Source organism: Bombus pascuorum, chromosome 8 (assembly GCF_905332965.1).
Source record: "Bombus pascuorum chromosome 8, iyBomPasc1.1, whole genome shotgun sequence".
Classification (NCBI taxonomy): domain Eukaryota; kingdom Metazoa; phylum Arthropoda; class Insecta; order Hymenoptera; family Apidae; genus Bombus; species Bombus pascuorum.
This window is the reverse complement of record NC_083495.1, coordinates 817,444-835,823: the sequence shown is the minus strand read 5'-3', so window position 1 is coordinate 835,823 and position 18,380 is coordinate 817,444. Positions and strand designations below refer to the sequence as shown.

Below are 18,380 nucleotides of genomic sequence, written 5' to 3'. Positions count from 1 at the left end.
TAATAACGCGTCCTGTGTAGAATCGAAGGGCTCGATTAACAACGCTTTGCGAAGAGGATGATTTCGGACGAGGAGTTTGCGATGATGGTGAATGGCGAAGAATTGTATGTACAGTTGCACATGAAAGTATTCGTACACTCGTAGAAATCTTTTATGAATATGGTACATAGTTAGTAACAAAAATCTGTATATACCATTTAATAATAATAAAATATAAAATATCGTAGTAAAAACGTTAGATTTATTTTTTCGACGCATTAAGATGCATATTGTTAAAATGTAACACGATTGTATTCACTCTTCCTTTCATTAACAAAAAGCAAATTACAATATTTAAAATACAATATTAAATAAATTATATATACGTGTTACATGAAATCATGAAAATAATAAAATTAATATTATATTAATATCTTGTAAATCTCCTCTATGTAAAGATCTACTAATACCTATGTAAATATATATTGTTTATTTATTAAAATTAATTAATTAAAATTACATCTAAACTACTATCTCCTTAGCATTGAATTAAAGGTTTTGTAATTTCTAAATGTTTTAATTCTTTTAATTTTATTTCAGAAATTTATTAATAATGATTATACGGATATATATATATATGTATAATTTTGTAATTTCTCTGAGAAGTGATATAGGTATGTAGAATTCGACTTTTTTATGACTGTCTGTGTTATGCAAAACATTTTGAAAATTTTGAATGTTTTAAAGGATGGTATCGTCTTTATGAATTGCTTGTTTGTCGGAATAAGAAATGGTTTCGTTCTTAGCTTTCTTGAACTATATCTGTGCTTGGTTTAGAATTTTTCTGAATTTTGAAGTTGCTGCATGCCCCTTATAAGTAATAAATAAATATAGATCAATCATCATCATCAACAAATCATAAACAAATACTACTTCATATTACTTAGTAATATTTCTTAGTTATGATCGCGTAATGATAATATTAATAAATCATTATAACGATGATAGCCATGATAGTGATATGTCTTTTCGAAGATTTTCATTCAGATTTTCGCAATTTACTGATTTAGAAGGTGAGAATAATAACATTGGAATAGATCTTAATATGTAGAAAACAACTGATGGACCAATTACATTGGCACCTTTTGAAGGAAATCGGAATAAAAATTGTGATAAAATTTGAAGAACGTGTAACATATATCATAAATTTACTTTCTTTTTGGAGTTCTATTTGAACGTATGTTTAAAGATATTATTATCAAATAGAGAACAAATACAGAAAATTATCAAAGTCAATTAAGTGGACGGATATTATAGCATTGGAAAGGAATCTGCAATGCTACTAGGTCTTAATATTCAATGGGGTCGTTTTTAACACTTATTATACGTTTAAGGTAAAGTATTCATATTGTATAATAATTTTTACTAAGTACGAGGTTGCAATAAATATCTTGCAACTTCCATATATTTTCAGATCGCGTCCAAATTTTGCCAATATGTAATCATGGCAATCGCTTCTCACTATAGTGTTAATGAAATTTCAAAATGTATTACATAATATATGTAATTATCCGCATAAGCGTTTATCTATGGTAAGTGTATGAATACTTCTGCGAACCGCTGTATGCGATGCTCTGCCAATTGCAATAAACAATGCGAGATATAAAAGTAACGTTCCTTACAACATAACTTTCCGTAGGCGCGATATTTCATCGACTCACCATAAATACTTTAAAAACAGCCTCACGTATGAATCAAACTTACCCATACGTTGGTTTTTTGCTGCTTGTGACACCGTTCGCCACCCTGGCGTTGGAAAACGATCGGCCAAAAGAAATCGCGCGTTTGATATGCCGCCAAAGGGATACGCGTGCACGCTCATGTACCATGAAAGAGAGGCAAACAAGGGGGATGAAGAGGGGTTAGTTCAACGAGTGCATGAGAGAGAAAGAGAGAATATTCCGTCGGTTGAGTTACAATTTCGTGTGGGTTGGACGGTCGACTGCAACCACGCTTTCCACCCCATCCAACCCCCGTGTACCCCTTCGTCTGTGTCCTTCTCGTTTCGCTTAAACGTAACAATTATTACCGGAAAAGCGCTGCACACGCATGCGGCAAACCGCGGGGCCCGCCGACGGAATTACATTGATATTAGTATCGTTTCAGCCAGCAGATTAATTAATTAAAACGCGCCGCCTCTTCCCCCTATTCTCGAAACCACTCCCTCGTGTGTACCCCTCGCTTGTCTGGATTTCTCACCGCTGGCCACTTTTACATATGTGTGAAGGTGTATTGTATTTTAGCGTGTGTATGCGTGTGTATGAATGTTTGAAGATTTTTGATAGGTTTGTGGCGGATGTAAGAGTGGAGGTGTACTGGCAAGTATGGATTGTTCTAGAAATTCTGTTTGATGTTGGGCTAGTTTGTACCTTTTTGGAGTTTTGGGTTTAGGATTGTTTATTAATTTCAATGTTTCCTTTTAAAAGGGCGTACTTTTAGAGGAGTCTATATTGGAAAGCTTGGATTACTTTAGAAATTTCGTTTGACATTGGCTTAGTTTATATATATTTTTGATTTTGGGTTTGATTTTAGGGTTGTTTGTTAATTTTAATACTTTCCTTTTCTTGGACTTTAAGACAGTTGATAAGACAGTTCATGGCTGAACTATTGATTGCACATAGACTGTACAGATATTTATGCGTTTGCTATAATTTTAAAGATACAATAATATATATACATAAGATGCATATGTACGTATGTACATAAAATATACAAAGAAAAAATATTCTATTTAGATCTCATTTATTCAGTTATGTTCATCAAAATGTGAATTTTTATGAACATGGGCAGTCAATTTATAATTATCGTGGCATTTCAATCGATTTATAATAACGGTATACGAATTTTATCCAAATTTAGAAATTAATGAGAAATTGATGACTGGAAGTAGCATCTACCAGTATTTTCCTATGGAATCAGCAGATTCTACTGATCTAGATTTATATAATATAATGCATTAAAATCATACGAATTTCGTCAATTTATGTACTATTTTTGATGTTATTGCCGATTTCTCAAATATTTAGACGGTCGTAAGTGCTAAAAAACAATTTTAATAAATGTAATAATCATGTAGAATAAAATACCTGATTGAAAATTAATTGTACAAAATAAATAAGTTTCTATTCAGATATTTTTAAGCTATGATTTATATCAAATGATCGATACAATATCTATATTTAAAAGAAGAAACTTCAGTTTTCTAAAAGGTGTATAAGAAGACGCAGCATATACGTTACACGATAAATAAATAATAGTTCATATATTTGATGTAGTGTGGAATGCAGAAATAACGCTTTCATTCGTTATTAGATATTGATCGTTTTTAATTGTTTGTTTTTAACCGTTTATTATATTTAATAGTTCATTATCTTAAACATAAATGTTTAATTTTAGAAATTGAAGTGTTGAGCAGTCCTAACACTATTTATTACGTATAGTTATTATCGGTCTTACATATTGATAATCAGTGTTAAATAAAGAATACATAAAGTTTCTGTGACAGAACTATTCGTGGCCCCTGTTAAACGATTATTTGATTATAATGTTAATTATATTTGACTAGAGTAATCAGAAAGATTTAACGTAATAGAAAAATGTTAAGATCAAGTTCCGTAAGACTTCGATTTTTTAATAATACCTTGTTAATCTTTAATCTTATTTAATAGGACGTCATTCTATATTGTACATTAGTATATATTTTATGTTAATTATGTATATTTTTGAACACGTCAATTTCTGACACGCATTCTATATTATCGCAATATCGCTGACTATATTTTCAAATAGAATATTGATAAAAATGAAGACTGGAAGACAGTCGGTGAAATGTAGCGAAGCGTGTAAATATCTTAATTTAAATAAAGTATTTACTAGTATTAATTTCACTTACCTTTCTTTGCATGCAGAATATCCGCAGGATCCGGCGGCAAGGCTGTACAATGACTTGGACTCAAGCTGGGCTGCAGGGATGGAAACGGACTGCCAGCACCAGATGGATACCTAATGTGAAATAAAATTTTAAAATAAAGGGATTATGGCCTTTGCGCTTTTTCGACTGAATTATCTCTCATTTCTTTAGGGCAATTTTCTAATTTTGATAATTTTCAATGTAAAACTATAAAGATTACGAAACTTTTTACAATCAAACAAATTTTGCAAAAGGGAAAAATTTTAAATAATAGAATAATATTGAATCGAAAACTACCAACAATTTTTAGTGAACAGAATAATATTGCATTGAAAGCTATCAAAGATCATGTTATTGATACATAAATAAGGATTGTGTTATTAAAGAAATTCTAAACGTGATTTAAGGTATGATGTAAGTAATTAAGTAGTAGTTCTTATATAATATAATTTCTGTTGCTTTACTGCTTAATATATATTATATTGGAAATGTTCTTATGTCTATCTCTACACATATTCGTAAAGATACAAGAAGGGATATAAAATCTTACATTTAAAGATAGAATTTTATATCAATTTCTATTATCGTGGTATTTAAAAAAGGGTACTTATACGTAAAATTACTTCTATAAGAAAATTATTCTTTTAAAAATCTTGACATTTCTTCTTGACAAATCTTGACAGTTATTTTATCTACCATTACTTTTTATTATATTATTTCATCTTCAGAGAATGAATACATGAAAGTAATATAATTATCGTGTCATCGTTTGTAATTGCATTATCAAGCGATTTTAACTGTTTAGTCTGTTTTATAATTACGTACTTCAACTTTTTATTTATTTTGTATTTCATACTTTGTACTTTGTATTTCGTACTTTGTATTTCATATACCGTTTAAAATGTAATAAAAAATCTCTTATCAAATTTTTTGTATTTCTACGTAAAAATTGGAAAATTAAAAAACTATCTTTCTTTGTAACTTTTTCAGTTCTCATAAATTACTATACATAGTTTCATAATGGTTTTATAGAAAAAAATGGTACAATGATAAAAGGAAGAATAAGTTACCATGGATTGGGCCTCGGCCAGCCTGTGGTTTGCCCATTCAGTAGCCTCAATTTGTCGTAAACGCTCTCAGCTGGGCTACCAGCACCAACTCCAACACCAACAGCAGCCACCCCTTGCTGCTGCTGTTGCTGTTGTTGCCGTTGCTCCTTCTGTGCTGCTAAATTTCTCAGTACCCTATTTATAGATGACACCTAAAATTAGAAATAGAATAAGAGGAATTAATTATAATTAATTGTAACTATAATCTACGTCTTACTTACAATCATTATAATTTATATTTTTATTAACATACAACGTATTTTTAAGTATATACTTATGTTAATATAAGGATAATTTAAAGAACATATGCTCGGAAAGTGAATAACTTTTACCTATTAGTAGAAAATTAATTATTATTGTCAACCATTCACAGAATGGGTACCTAACTTATTATCCCTGTATATATTCAATATAAATTACTATATTAATCATTTCACGTAAAATTTAATCAAAATTAATCATATTGTAAATATATATTGTTCGTTTAAAGATATTTGAAATGTTTTTAAAATGTAAATTTTATACGAAATGATCAGTACTAGTTACTGTTTAATATAAATAAAGACAAAAAACTATTTATTCTGTTTCATATTATACAATGTTATAATTTTGTATTATAATCCATTATAATCACAATATTATAATGAAATTAATTGAGATTTTTAAATCTGAATATTTACTGATTGAACATTTCTATAACTTATGTTTTAATTTATGATATGAAACGAAATATTTAAAATGGTTAATATAATATTTAAAGAATGAAAATATTAGAAATTTTTGTATACAATATAGACTTATTTTTGAAATATTTTTAAAGTTATATTGTGATATATTTTCTTCATAACTGTTATTTTACATTCATTACAAGAACATGTAATAAATACAATTTTTATCATACCACTTGTTTCACAAATCCAAAAATTATAGATCTAAAATCTTAAATACAGTCTTGTATAGATTTCCCATATATTATATTCGTATTATAGATTCGTATTATGAGCCCTTGTAAGATCTAATTATGGACATATTATGTAATTGAGATTTCCTTCAGAGAAACCCTACAAAACGAGCTACACATCATGAGCCATGGGACATGCAGATAGAGGAACTCAGAAAAGAAACTTCCATCACTCGTTTATTTTGAATCACGTTTATCCGTACAATATCAGTTTCGAGGGACGCCTTTAATAGATTGCGCATTGGTTGGAGAGGCATCGGATTTATTATAAACACGAAACATACCGGTTCAACCGAGTTAAACCATCGAGATAGAGAAAGATGAGAGGAGTTCGGGGGGTGCGCTTCTGCCCGATGAAATGCGATGAGAGCGGTAATTAAAACGATGCGGTGAGCGGCTTGTGCTCCACGAGGGAGTTAATTACCTCCGGCTTCAATTATATCCGTCTCGCGTCACTCCAAGGGGACTTTGGCTTCTGCCAACCTAAGTACGCACTCGCGCGTCTGCGGCGCGAAACACGTGCACGCGGTCGCCTACACGCGCGATGCTACTTCCGTCGATCGACGTGTAGTACGAGAGACCTGGAGTCTGCTATAATTTCTGAGTCTTCGTTGGAATTAAGCGGAATTTCGTGAGACCTTCGTGAGATACGACGGGGGAGGTCGAACTGGCGATTGAGTTTTGGGTGTTAATATTAGACCTTACGTTGACATAAGCAAGTCGTATTCATTATATATATATATATTAGTGTGTATGTAAAAAACCCTAAATTTAAGGAACGTTAAGACGTTGCGAACGATGCGACGTGATTCTTACCTAAATAATTAAAGAGAACTTTGGCGCGAGAGATAGGAATTTCTGCTCAAAGGTGTTTGAGCGGCTTTGGTTTGCGAATCTTGTTTCGTAAATAAAAGTAGCGTAACTGGCTTATTTTGCACAAAATAAACTCTTACACTGCTTATCCCTTTCTAATCTTTTTCGAGAAAGGCAAAACATTAACATCTCAATTCTTTTAGACTGTGTTTAAGCTGATGGATACAGAGGCTGCCTCTGTAACTTTGTTAAATGAAACGTTTGGTTTGAAGAAATAGGTATATATCATAGGTTTCCGTAATTTTTTTAGATAACACTATATATATTTTTATACTCAGATACGCTTTTTATGTCCTATAAGGTACTTGTGTCTGAAAATGGTTAGTTTAAAACATATCTCTTTCTTAATCTCATCAAATTTAATATATGAAGGACACGGAAAACATAAACATAAGGGTACTGTTCTGTGTCTCCCATTGACTACCATATATGAAATTTTACAAATTGTAAAGGACAAGACTGAGGGAGAGAGAGAAATGAACTATCAGGAAATTATTAAACCACTTATTATCACTGTATATATTCGATATAAATTACTACATTAATCATTTCACGTAAAATTTATTTAAAATTAATCATATTGCAAATACATATTGTTCGTTTAAAATTATTTGAAATGTGGTTAATTTTGCATAAATTTTATACGAAATGATCAGTTTAGAATCTTGGAATCACTCAGGATGTGTCATTTTAAATTATCTACGAATGATTTGTTATATGAAGTTTATTTTGTGTTTTATAAATAATAATTGTAATTCGAAAAAATATTGAAGTATATGAGTTAGGTTTGGATTAGGTTTTATCTTTTTCGTGTTAAAGAGATTAGCTGCAATATATTTATTATCTAATTTATTTCTCCGCATTAGTTTTTGTTTTATAAGTATTTTTGACATACTATTTCAAAACATAGAGTATAGGATATGTAATTCTAAGGTGTCAGATACCGCGAATGTTTTCTAAACATATTAGAAATATTAAATAATTGTTAGCGAAAGTAGATTGCATTGACTTGTATTTTACTATGAGTTCTATTTATTGCGAATGTTTCTTATGAATTATTTGTTTATATGTAGGATAATTTTTCGATATTAGTGAAATTGCATAATATCGATTGAAACTTTTATGAACAGCATTGCGCATAAATACACGCAGTCTTAATTAAAGTAATTTATATGGATTTTACACGTTGTAAATATTTTTAATTACTAATCATAAGTCGTCTAATTATCATATTATTTTGTAGTTTAGTTATATTTTTGTTTTAATATATCTTTTTCAGCAATTATCGCGAAGAGTTAAGAGAAAAGAGAAACAGAGATTTATTTTTGTAAATATTTATCAGAACTTTTGTTAGGTGTTTATAAGACTTTTGTTCCATATAATATTTTTTAAATAGTTGTTTGTAAGTAGACTTCATTGATGAAAAAAGTTTTTTATAATTAATTTATCTTGCGAGTGTTTCAGTCTATAAAAATATTGTAAAGATATATTTTATAAAAATATCCAATTCCTAATAAATTCAACTTAAATTGTGTTGTTCAAAGTAAATAATAATATTATTTAAAATTTTATTGTCTAAATTTTGAAACAACACTGTAATCTATATCTGACTCCATATCTGACTCCATAGTCTAAAAAGTCTATCTTCTACTCAATTATTTTCTTCACTTAAAATAGAATTATAAATTTATTTCATCTTTCAATTACAAAGAAACAATTACCTGTTCTTCTAAATTAGTCTTTTATACAGGTGTTGCAGTACGGGGCAAAATTATAAAACACTTGGTCTACTTTCGATTCTTACGATTTCTACCCAGATATAGAAGTGAAAATCTGTCATTTACTCATAATATTAATGTATTCATTTAAAAGGAAAAGAACTAATGGGTCGACGAAATGTTAGTTAAGAATGAAGTTGGCTGAATCCTGCTGTTGCAGCTAGAAAAGTATACGATTTACAGAATTATATACATATAAGGTATTTATATAATGTGTTACATTTTCTTCTTTTGTATATATAAACGAAATATGCTAACACGTAAAGTATCTTATAATTTCGTCAAATATTGTACATAACAAAATCTAACCCTCACTACATTTTCAGTATACTCGTTATCGTTCCTGTTAGCCACATATATGCGCAGTTGATACGATTAAAACATATTTTTAAAAAATTGTTTTTTCGTCTCACCAAATAAACGCGATCATAATTTCGAAAACGACATTCGGCATTAATGATTGATGTATGTGCGTATCGAAGAATATCCAGAGCGCCCCCATTCCCCTTGGTTGTCGTATCTTTTATTTATCCTCTGGGCGACGTGAGCTGCTTTCGTCGGTTCTGTCACTTACAGCTCGTATAAATCCCAGCCAAGTCGTAAAAGAATTCCCACGAACTAAAGCGGTACGTTCTTCTGCTGCCGATAGTTTCGCAATTCATTTCCCAGACGTGTATTTTCTTCCATGCGTCGCCAGCTATTCGCGCGATAACGTTAACGTAAAGTTCTTGTGGTCTCATATAAAACATTTTGGTCCTCCATTTTTAACAATTAAATATTTATTATTGAGCCGTGAGTATTTACACACACTAAATATGCAAGAAACGTGTGATGTTTAACATAATGAATTAATAATTTCATATTCAACACAATAATAAATATTAAATATTAAATATTAAGTACAAGCTTATGTAAGCAAATATCTTTACATAGACATATTTTTTCAATATCCATAATTTTATTCCAAATATTTTTAATATATATCGACTAAAATGTCTACATAGGTACAAATAGATTGCGGACATACAATATGTAAATTGTAAATTTATATATTTCTGAATATAATTAAAAAAATGGTACTTGGATAAAAAATTGTTTTATCTATTAAATATTATAAAGGGTATTATATTTTGGATATTTTATATATTTTTGCATATTCTGTGCACTTTTACATCTCCAAATTTTCCATAAATACATAAAAATCCGTACTCTTGTTATAAATAACAATACGTAAAAATGACATACAGACATTTAAATATCTGCAAATACATTTCTTCAATATGCTTCATAGTTTACACCCCTAATTTCATATCCTACTCTATTGAACATACATACATTTAAATCGAAATATAAGATATTTGAATCTGTTTAGAGTTACCTTAAACTAAAGACTTTTTCGTTTCATCACGAGAAAGATTGTATACAGTATATAGTATACAGGAGAAGAGGAGAAATCGCGTGTCCAAGGATTACGCGCAAAGTTCTGTGATTGGCCATGGGAGATTTTCGTTCCCCAAGGTTTGTTAGACCCGGTGTCAGGGTTCCATAGCGTTGAAGCGAGCTGACATCTCGGACCCATGAGCGGAGTACTGTCATCCCCCTCAGTGCACACGCGGACACACCGCTATCACGAACACGTCCCAAACACGAAACAGACATCGCTGATACTCTCCCTCGACTTGTCTTCGATGTCCTCTGACATTCTGACTTCGATTCTGGACTTCGACTCTTCTCCTTTTAATCTTATCAACATCATCAAAATTGACTTTTGTATAAAGATTACACATGATGTAATTTTAAAGATTGTAATTTTAAAGAGCAGTATTATGCTTTCGTTAGTAATTTTAGATTGGAAATATTTTAGAGGAGGTTGCAGTTCATACAATTTGTTTGAGACTATTAGACTGCGGATTTTTATGTATCTGTGAGAAATGTGAAGATATGATATGTATAGAATTGCACTTAATATGCAAAAATATATAAAATCTCCACAGACATAGTACTCGTTATAACACTTAGCACGTAAAACAATTCTCTACCTACATTTCTTTTTTCTAATTATCTTTATAAAAATATGAAGTTGGAATGAATATTCGCAGTCTAGAGATTATATAAGAATAGTTCTTACTGTCTTGGATACTACAGTTTAAAAAACATTGTATTTGGAATATCAAGAATATTATCAAGTATCAACATTGTGTAATACCACAAATGTTCAAATTTGAAATATTTTAATGATGTTTTTAAATTCGAAATATTGTAGAGGAAATTAAAGTTATATAACGAAGTTTGTTTGAGATTAAAAAAATATGTATATGTATAGATATGTCAGTTTTATGATTTTGTGTGCATATTAAATTTAGTATTCATATGTTTAGTATTATTTATGTTTAGTATACATAGTACACTTCGTTTATTGGGTGTACGTGACTGCGCAATCACTTAGTTGTCAACCCAATAGTATTATATTTGAAATGTTAACAGTATTATCAAATTTCAATATTATTCTAATTCGGTACTCTAATTTAGAATATAATAGGATACAATGTATATCGTTATACAATTTTGTCGCTACATTTCATGATTTTCCAGTTTATATTCGTCATTCGATATGTATAACATAAATATACGCGCTAACTATATTCATGCGGAATGAACGTGTTAGGAAGTATAAAAAACGAATGAAAGCAACCACATAAACCAAAATAAAGCAATATACAACCTCCATGCTCCACAATAATCTATAACAGTTCTCTTAGGCAACTTACAAAGTACCAAACCCAGTATTTCCAATTTTCCAGTGTCAGCTCAAACAAACGGGGTTTCTTCCGGCTTTCGTCTTAACGCGATGTCATGAAACGCACAAAAGCGTCCAAGCCGAGTGACTCCTCGACGTCACAAGCCCGACACAATGAAAAGTCGTTGCGGTAAAGAAGGTTCTCCCTGCGACAAAGCTGACGTTCTAAAGAACGGGTGCCAGTCAAACGACAATCCCGCTGTGACATCGAGTGTCCTGGCTGTGTTTGGCTGTTTTTCTCCTTTTTTTTATTCACCGCGAATATCCTTCTCTTTATTCCATTCCAACACATTTGCGCCCTGTGTCACCCTCGTCATTATATCGTGACAATCGTAACCATACTAGAAATCGATCCCACAATGCTTTTTATGTAAGCTTTATGGCAAACCACTTGCCAAAGATTGAAATTGGTGACACATTTTCATTGGTTGATCGTGAAGAAAAGAGTTTTACGTTTTATCAACGTGTGTTTAGTATATTTTTATGGGTGTGGAGCTATCATGGATTGCGGCTTTGGTAATGCATTTAGTGGCGGTAGGATTCAACGATTGATATTTTCAAGTTCTGAGTATTATTTCACGTCAAGAGGCTATGGAACTTTTTTACTTAAGGAATACTACAGCTAGTCACGAAAGTCTACGTACTCATATTTGTGTATTTGACTTATCAAAGAAATTAGCAACGCAATTTGTCACAGAATTCCTTGTACTTACGTATCAATACAATTATCGTTAATGTATTTCTAAAATAAATTAAACAAATTAAACAAATTAAAGCATTTTACTCACAAAAGTCTTAGAATTAAGATAGTTAAGTTTGTTTCTTGCGTATTTGTAAATTTTGTTGCTTATTGAATCTGATTGATAATTGACTATAATTAATTGTTTATTTAAATTAATTGAACGTTTTATTGGTGTTGAACGATTAAGTTTCTAAATATTAATAGAATTTTTACGAATTTCCTGAAATTTTGTTTTTACCATTAAAACTAAGAAATACAACATTAAATACATCTGTCTTGATAAGTAAACAACACATCTCTTCTCAATTTTATTTTTAAATTTAATGGAATCGAGGTTTAATTAAGATTTCAAACTAATGATATAAATCTTTTAAGGCAATAATATCGATTAATTCTTAAATAAGAACTAAAAAGATTTTAAAAAGATAATATTAGAGCTGTTTATTTTACGTATTCCGGATATACAAATGTGAAAATTGAATTCAATCTAAATATTACAAAAATTTCTTTCATTTCTTTTTGTTATTTTTCATAATTACAGTTTATATACTTGAAAAGTACCAACACGTTATTTCAAAATAATCCATTTTATTTTGGAGTTATCATTGTTATCGAACCGTTTAGAATAATAGCGAAGATAATATTATGACGTCTCTACCCGACACCCTTTTCGATGATTGGCCACCCTCTTCACAGATCATGCTAATTTCATCGATCCACCGGATTCTTTTTAGTTCGTAGTGTGTTTCCCAACCCTCGCCGAGTATCGTTCTTCATGCGAGTCACATGGACTGCGGATAATATCTCCGACCCTTTTATGTTTATCATAACGCGAAGTATTATGATATGTAGCATAAAAAAACGTGTTGAGATACGTACCGTCGACGATCTTTTGATAGAATAATAAACTTCGGGATTTATATCTTGATAAATAAACTTCTGGACGTAATTCAGTTATTTTTTGAGAATTCGAACTCTAACTCTATATCCAGACAAAATTGAGAAATTGACAAACGTTAGAGTTGATGATGCTTAGAGTTGAACTTGGTTTCCCAGAAACTTCCCAGAAATTTAACAAGTTGGTATTGTTTCGTAAAATTCAAATTTGAAATAAACGGCATTTCGTATTATAGCAATTTAATTTAAGCACATTATTGAATGACTCTATAGAAAGCAAAAGTCAATGTCTTATACAACATCAACAATATCTATTGAGTTCGTTCATTTAATATTGAAGCAAAGCAGCTCGCATTATCATCGCGTTGATTTATCGTTTATGTGAAACATGAGGCGAGAAGCGGTGGTTATTCAAAACAGGATACGAGCGAGTCGTTCACTGAAAACAGTGTGACATTCGCGTACAGCCCTTAACCAAGACTTTCATGACTTTTAAATAACCCTCGTAAAGTGCTTTTGACCAGGCTTGGATCGGTCGAACTACTATTTCAGGATGTTTTTGTCATAATAAAGCCGCGGTGTATGGGGCACGTTCAGACCCTAGGATAACGGAAGTAAACTGAATGGGGAAAGGAGAGAGGAATCGCACCCTTCGCTTCTTCCGCTTTTCTCGCTTGATACACTCCGTTCCTGTGAATTTATGCAGGCTATTACAGGATTGGTTCTTATTAGAATAAAATAATTACTGACATTTTCACGTTTGGAATTACATTACTTGAAATATTACTTCAATATTATTTCTTTTGTTCAAGGAATAATCTGAGATGATTATTTCAAAGTGATATTATTTCAAATGAATCGATAGTATCTGTACCTATTATCAAATTAAAGTAACAGTGTATTTGATAAATAAATTATTCCAAATACGATATTTATGTACCTACACATTTCATTAAGAAAATAAAGATATTTTGCAATTTTTATTTTATCTGTTATTTTGTTTTAAACGAAATTATTTGTAGTATAGAATTTATTATATAAAATGCAGCTGAATATTGGGATAAATATAAAAAACGAGGAACTTATTGTAGAAAAGATTTGAAAGGTTAGTAAACTAATTAATTTTTATCCTGAGTCTTCTAAAAATTTCTTACAGAGAACAATAGAATGTATTGATTAGTAATATTAGAAAGTGTACTGTGCAATTTACGCTTCTAGTTCCGGAATGGATATATGTATATATATACACCGAATCACGCATCATTCGAAATCATTTAATTTTGTGTAATGAAATTTTTCAATTGTCTCGACATTGCTGTCGGGGAATTTTTTTATATAGCGGATAATTGTAATTAGCGATAATTTGCATTTACGGATTAGTATTTAACACCCTTTATATAGCAGAAAGCAGTGGTTGCAAAATGTCATATAACCTGTCATTAAATCACCCCTTTTATTCCAAGAAGCATAGTGTGTAGTAGTGGCACCTAAATCACAGGTTACATGATTTCTGGATCGGTTGCTATACGTTGCCACGTAATAAGAGTATATCGTGTTATGCGGTTTCCACTCTTCGACACGTGATAACGATTTAGCGCTTCGCTTCTAAGCACGCCCCTTGTTGTACTGTGCAAGGTATAATTGTCATTTGCTCGAGCAACGTGTTTTATGAGACGTATTGAGAGGAAAGAAGATTAAAATTTTAGATGAATAGGACATTTAATTTTTGGCTAAAGGTCGGCGATTTAGTGTAGCTTTACAGAAATATTTCACTGAAATGAATTAAACTAGAGAAATAAAATAAAAGTATTTAATATACTGTTCAAATTTTTTCTTATATTTTATATATTATATAAAACTATTTATGTATCGAATGTATATTAAAAATACGGACCAAATTAAATTGAAGTTGAGTCTAGAAAGTATCTTTTGGAAAGGATTATACCTATTATAATAATTTAATAATTTATTTTTATTTTGGCCTCCTCAGCCTGGTAATGGATTTAGCTTATAATTCTTTTCATTTATCTTTCCGTACTCCTCATAACCGAAAACAAACTACCCGCAAATTTACTTAACGTATCCCATTATATTGACACTTTAGCTCTAATTTCAGTATACTATCATTTTATTGCCCCCTTTTCCTTTCCTAGTTCTCGCCGACAATTGACTGTTTCTTCGTAGTATCCTCCTTTTACTCTTACTAAACTTCCTCTTAACCTCCTCACTCCCCCACATCCTTCTGTGTAGTGTTTCAGTGATCCCTCCCTAGTCGCACACATACCCTACATTTCCTTTTGTTTTCAACTAACCAGCATCTGCTCGTCTTTTCCATATTTCTACGTCTTACTCTCGCTATTGATCTCCGATTACGTGTTTTTACTTCCGCAAGTAAGAGGATTACGATTATTTGTTTATCATTGTCGAACAATTAAATAATGTGATGAAAAACATTAATAAAAGGATACAAAAATATTTAGGTATAATAGTAAAATATTTGAACTTTTAAATGGAGTAAAATATCTCAAAAGTATTTAATTTTCAATAACTTTATCTTATATCTTTTATATATAAAATGATAGGGAGAATCGATTTATGAAAAAAAAAGATCTATTACTACGATTTAAGTAAAAACTATAAATGTATTTTGCAGGTAATATATTTGTAGAAAAATTGCACAGTGGGATATGACACAGGTTATTAAGTAGTGCAATTTCTAACGTCACTTCAGATTAATTATAGTTCCTCTTAGTTACTAGAGTCATTCTGTATATACAATCAGCCACGAAAGCCTACATATACATACTTATCGTATTTTGTGCATAACTTATCAAAGAAAGTAATAATACTTGTCACAAAATCATTCATTCTTATATATATGTATCAACATGATCATTATTAATGTATTTCTCAAGGGAATTAAAGAAATTTAGCTATAGCATTTAACTCACAAACGCCTTAGAACGAAATTACATCAGAAATTACAAAAACACTAGTTGTTTCAACATTAAGGAGATATCAGGACATTGTTCGTGATTACGTATACACAACATATATATATATATATCTTAATGTGTTTTAACAGTATGTGCCTTAATATAATAATGGTAAAGTTTCTACTAGAGCTTACTTTTAATACCTAACATTTAAGACTGACTGTGCTTCCTGTAAAGCATAACTACAATTTAAATGTAGTTCGACTAAATACCATTTATAAAACTTACGTCATTATATTCTTTCCTTTGTATAAATCCAAAATTTTTTATATTATATTATAGTGAAGTATGGTCGCTGTATGTATTAACGACAGTTTCTACGGGAGGTAAAACAGGCAAATGGCGCAATTTTTCGCCGATTATTCGAAATTGCGATCGCAACGAATTCGTACGTGTCGAAATTGGGGTGAACCGGTGCGGCACGCGTCGATACGCCGATTTGCAGTATAAATCTTGCACCCTACGTTGTCACGATGTCGCGCAGTCACCCCATAACGCGTGGGAAATCACGACTGGATCAAGTCGAAGGATAGCAGAGGAAAGAAAGATGTGAAACGCGTGCACCGCGATTGTGTAACGTGACAGCTCTATTATGTACTCTCGATCCTCCGACTCGCCTCTGCTTAAGTTGATCTGACCGCTCTGAATATTTCCGTCACCCTTCCTGCCCTTCTTCAACGAAAATGACACGCTGACGTTGTAACTCTATTAAGGTTATGGTTTTTGGTGTGCTTTCTACAGGAAAAAGCAGATAAGATATGAAGATTATAGGAGTAAAATACAATGAGCGGTAATTTGTCATTTTTATGATTTATAACGGAACAATTTTGAAATTCAATACGTTTTATACTTTCAATTCCTCCCTTTTTATTTAACTTTGATTAAATATTATTTGGTATTAATTGTAACTGAATTGGGGATTTCTATGCATTCATGTAAGATTTAAAGATGCAAAAATTGTATAAAATATATACAAAATATACAAGAATATATGTATATAGGTAATGTACTAAGTAAAATGTTCGTTACAATTTTGAATAGGTAAAACGTATTTCTATTTATGTTCTTTTATAATTGTGCCCACAAATATTATAACAGTAGAAGTGAAGTAAAGCATAAAAGGTGTCTAAGCAGTAATAGGAAAGGAATTGGGGCTTAAACTAGATTCTTTGTATACATATACTAATTGTGGCATACTTATTTTAATTGTGGCATTAACTGCTCTAGATTCGATCATGTAATAATTCATCATCATTAATTGAACATCTATAGCTCATTACAATTTCTCCTGTTATTGCAATTGTTCCTATTATTATATTTAGAATAATTTATTAGACAAAAACATTATGTTTTCAATGAGCAAAAACATTATACAATATATTTATATATTGTATTTATATATCGTGGGTACCATACAAAAGATAAGCACAAGTAAATAACGAAATGACAATATAAGGAGTAACCGAATCGGTTCACACAAATAGTTAACTGTATCCTCTTAATAGAATGCTTCGTAATAGATTAGCAATTGAATCACCGCGATATAAATTAACCATCTATATCGGAGTAGAACTAGACGCGAAAACCAATTCTGGCCAACGAAAACGATCTTTTCCCGTGTATCGTTATCTAGCAGGCCATTATTCCACAAGTTATCGCTATTGCTTTGATTTATTATTCGAAGCACTAAGAAGCTTTGCCGAACCCTTGGTTACATCATGGAATTCTTGTTTCCAAACGGTTATACTAAGAAAATGGCACCAGGGAAGAGATAACGTAATAAGAGGACGGGGAAAAATGAATACAATGGGTTACAAAGGTATTCGTATCAACCTCAAATTGTCAATTTTGAACGACTTGTATCTTTGTAGAAGTTTTAAAATTTGTATTAATGAAGTTTAATTACGTCAACATATATCATTATTGGTAAGAATTTTGAAATTTGTGTTGTAAAACAATATCAATCGTTCGGTCAATAATTGAAAGCCTTACTTCTGAATATTTCTGTCACTATATATTCGAAAAGAAAAAATTTTCCGACAATATTTCTGTTATGAGGTATAATATTAATTTTAGTAGTATGCTTGATGATTTTTGGAAATAGTCGAGTATTTTGGAAATGGAAATTATTCCTAGAGAGAAGGAATTTTGGAGAATTTTAGAGGAAGATCCTTGGAATTTTTAAAGTTTTTGTTGGTAAGGAAAAATTGTGCAGTATTAATTGTAAAAATCGAGAATCAAAACTGATTTTAATGTGCATCATAATTTTCGGAAATAT

At 30.7% G+C, this 18,380-nt stretch overlaps 1 protein-coding gene across 3 annotated transcripts in view; it reads right to left on the bottom strand.

Moving 5' to 3' along the window:
• The window catches only part of LOC132910093 (paired box protein Pax-6-like), a 147,868-nt gene that overhangs the window by 67,395 nt on the left and 62,093 nt on the right, over positions 1-18,380 (bottom strand). For all 3 annotated transcript variants that reach the window (XM_060965539.1, XM_060965540.1, XM_060965541.1), the window contains exons 5-6: positions 5,020-5,210; positions 3,932-4,041 (exon numbers count right to left, since the gene is read on the bottom strand). In XM_060965539.1, the coding sequence (XP_060821522.1) occupies positions 3,932-4,041; positions 5,020-5,210 (301 nt within the window). The remainder of the gene's footprint in view (positions 1-3,931; positions 4,042-5,019; positions 5,211-18,380) is intronic.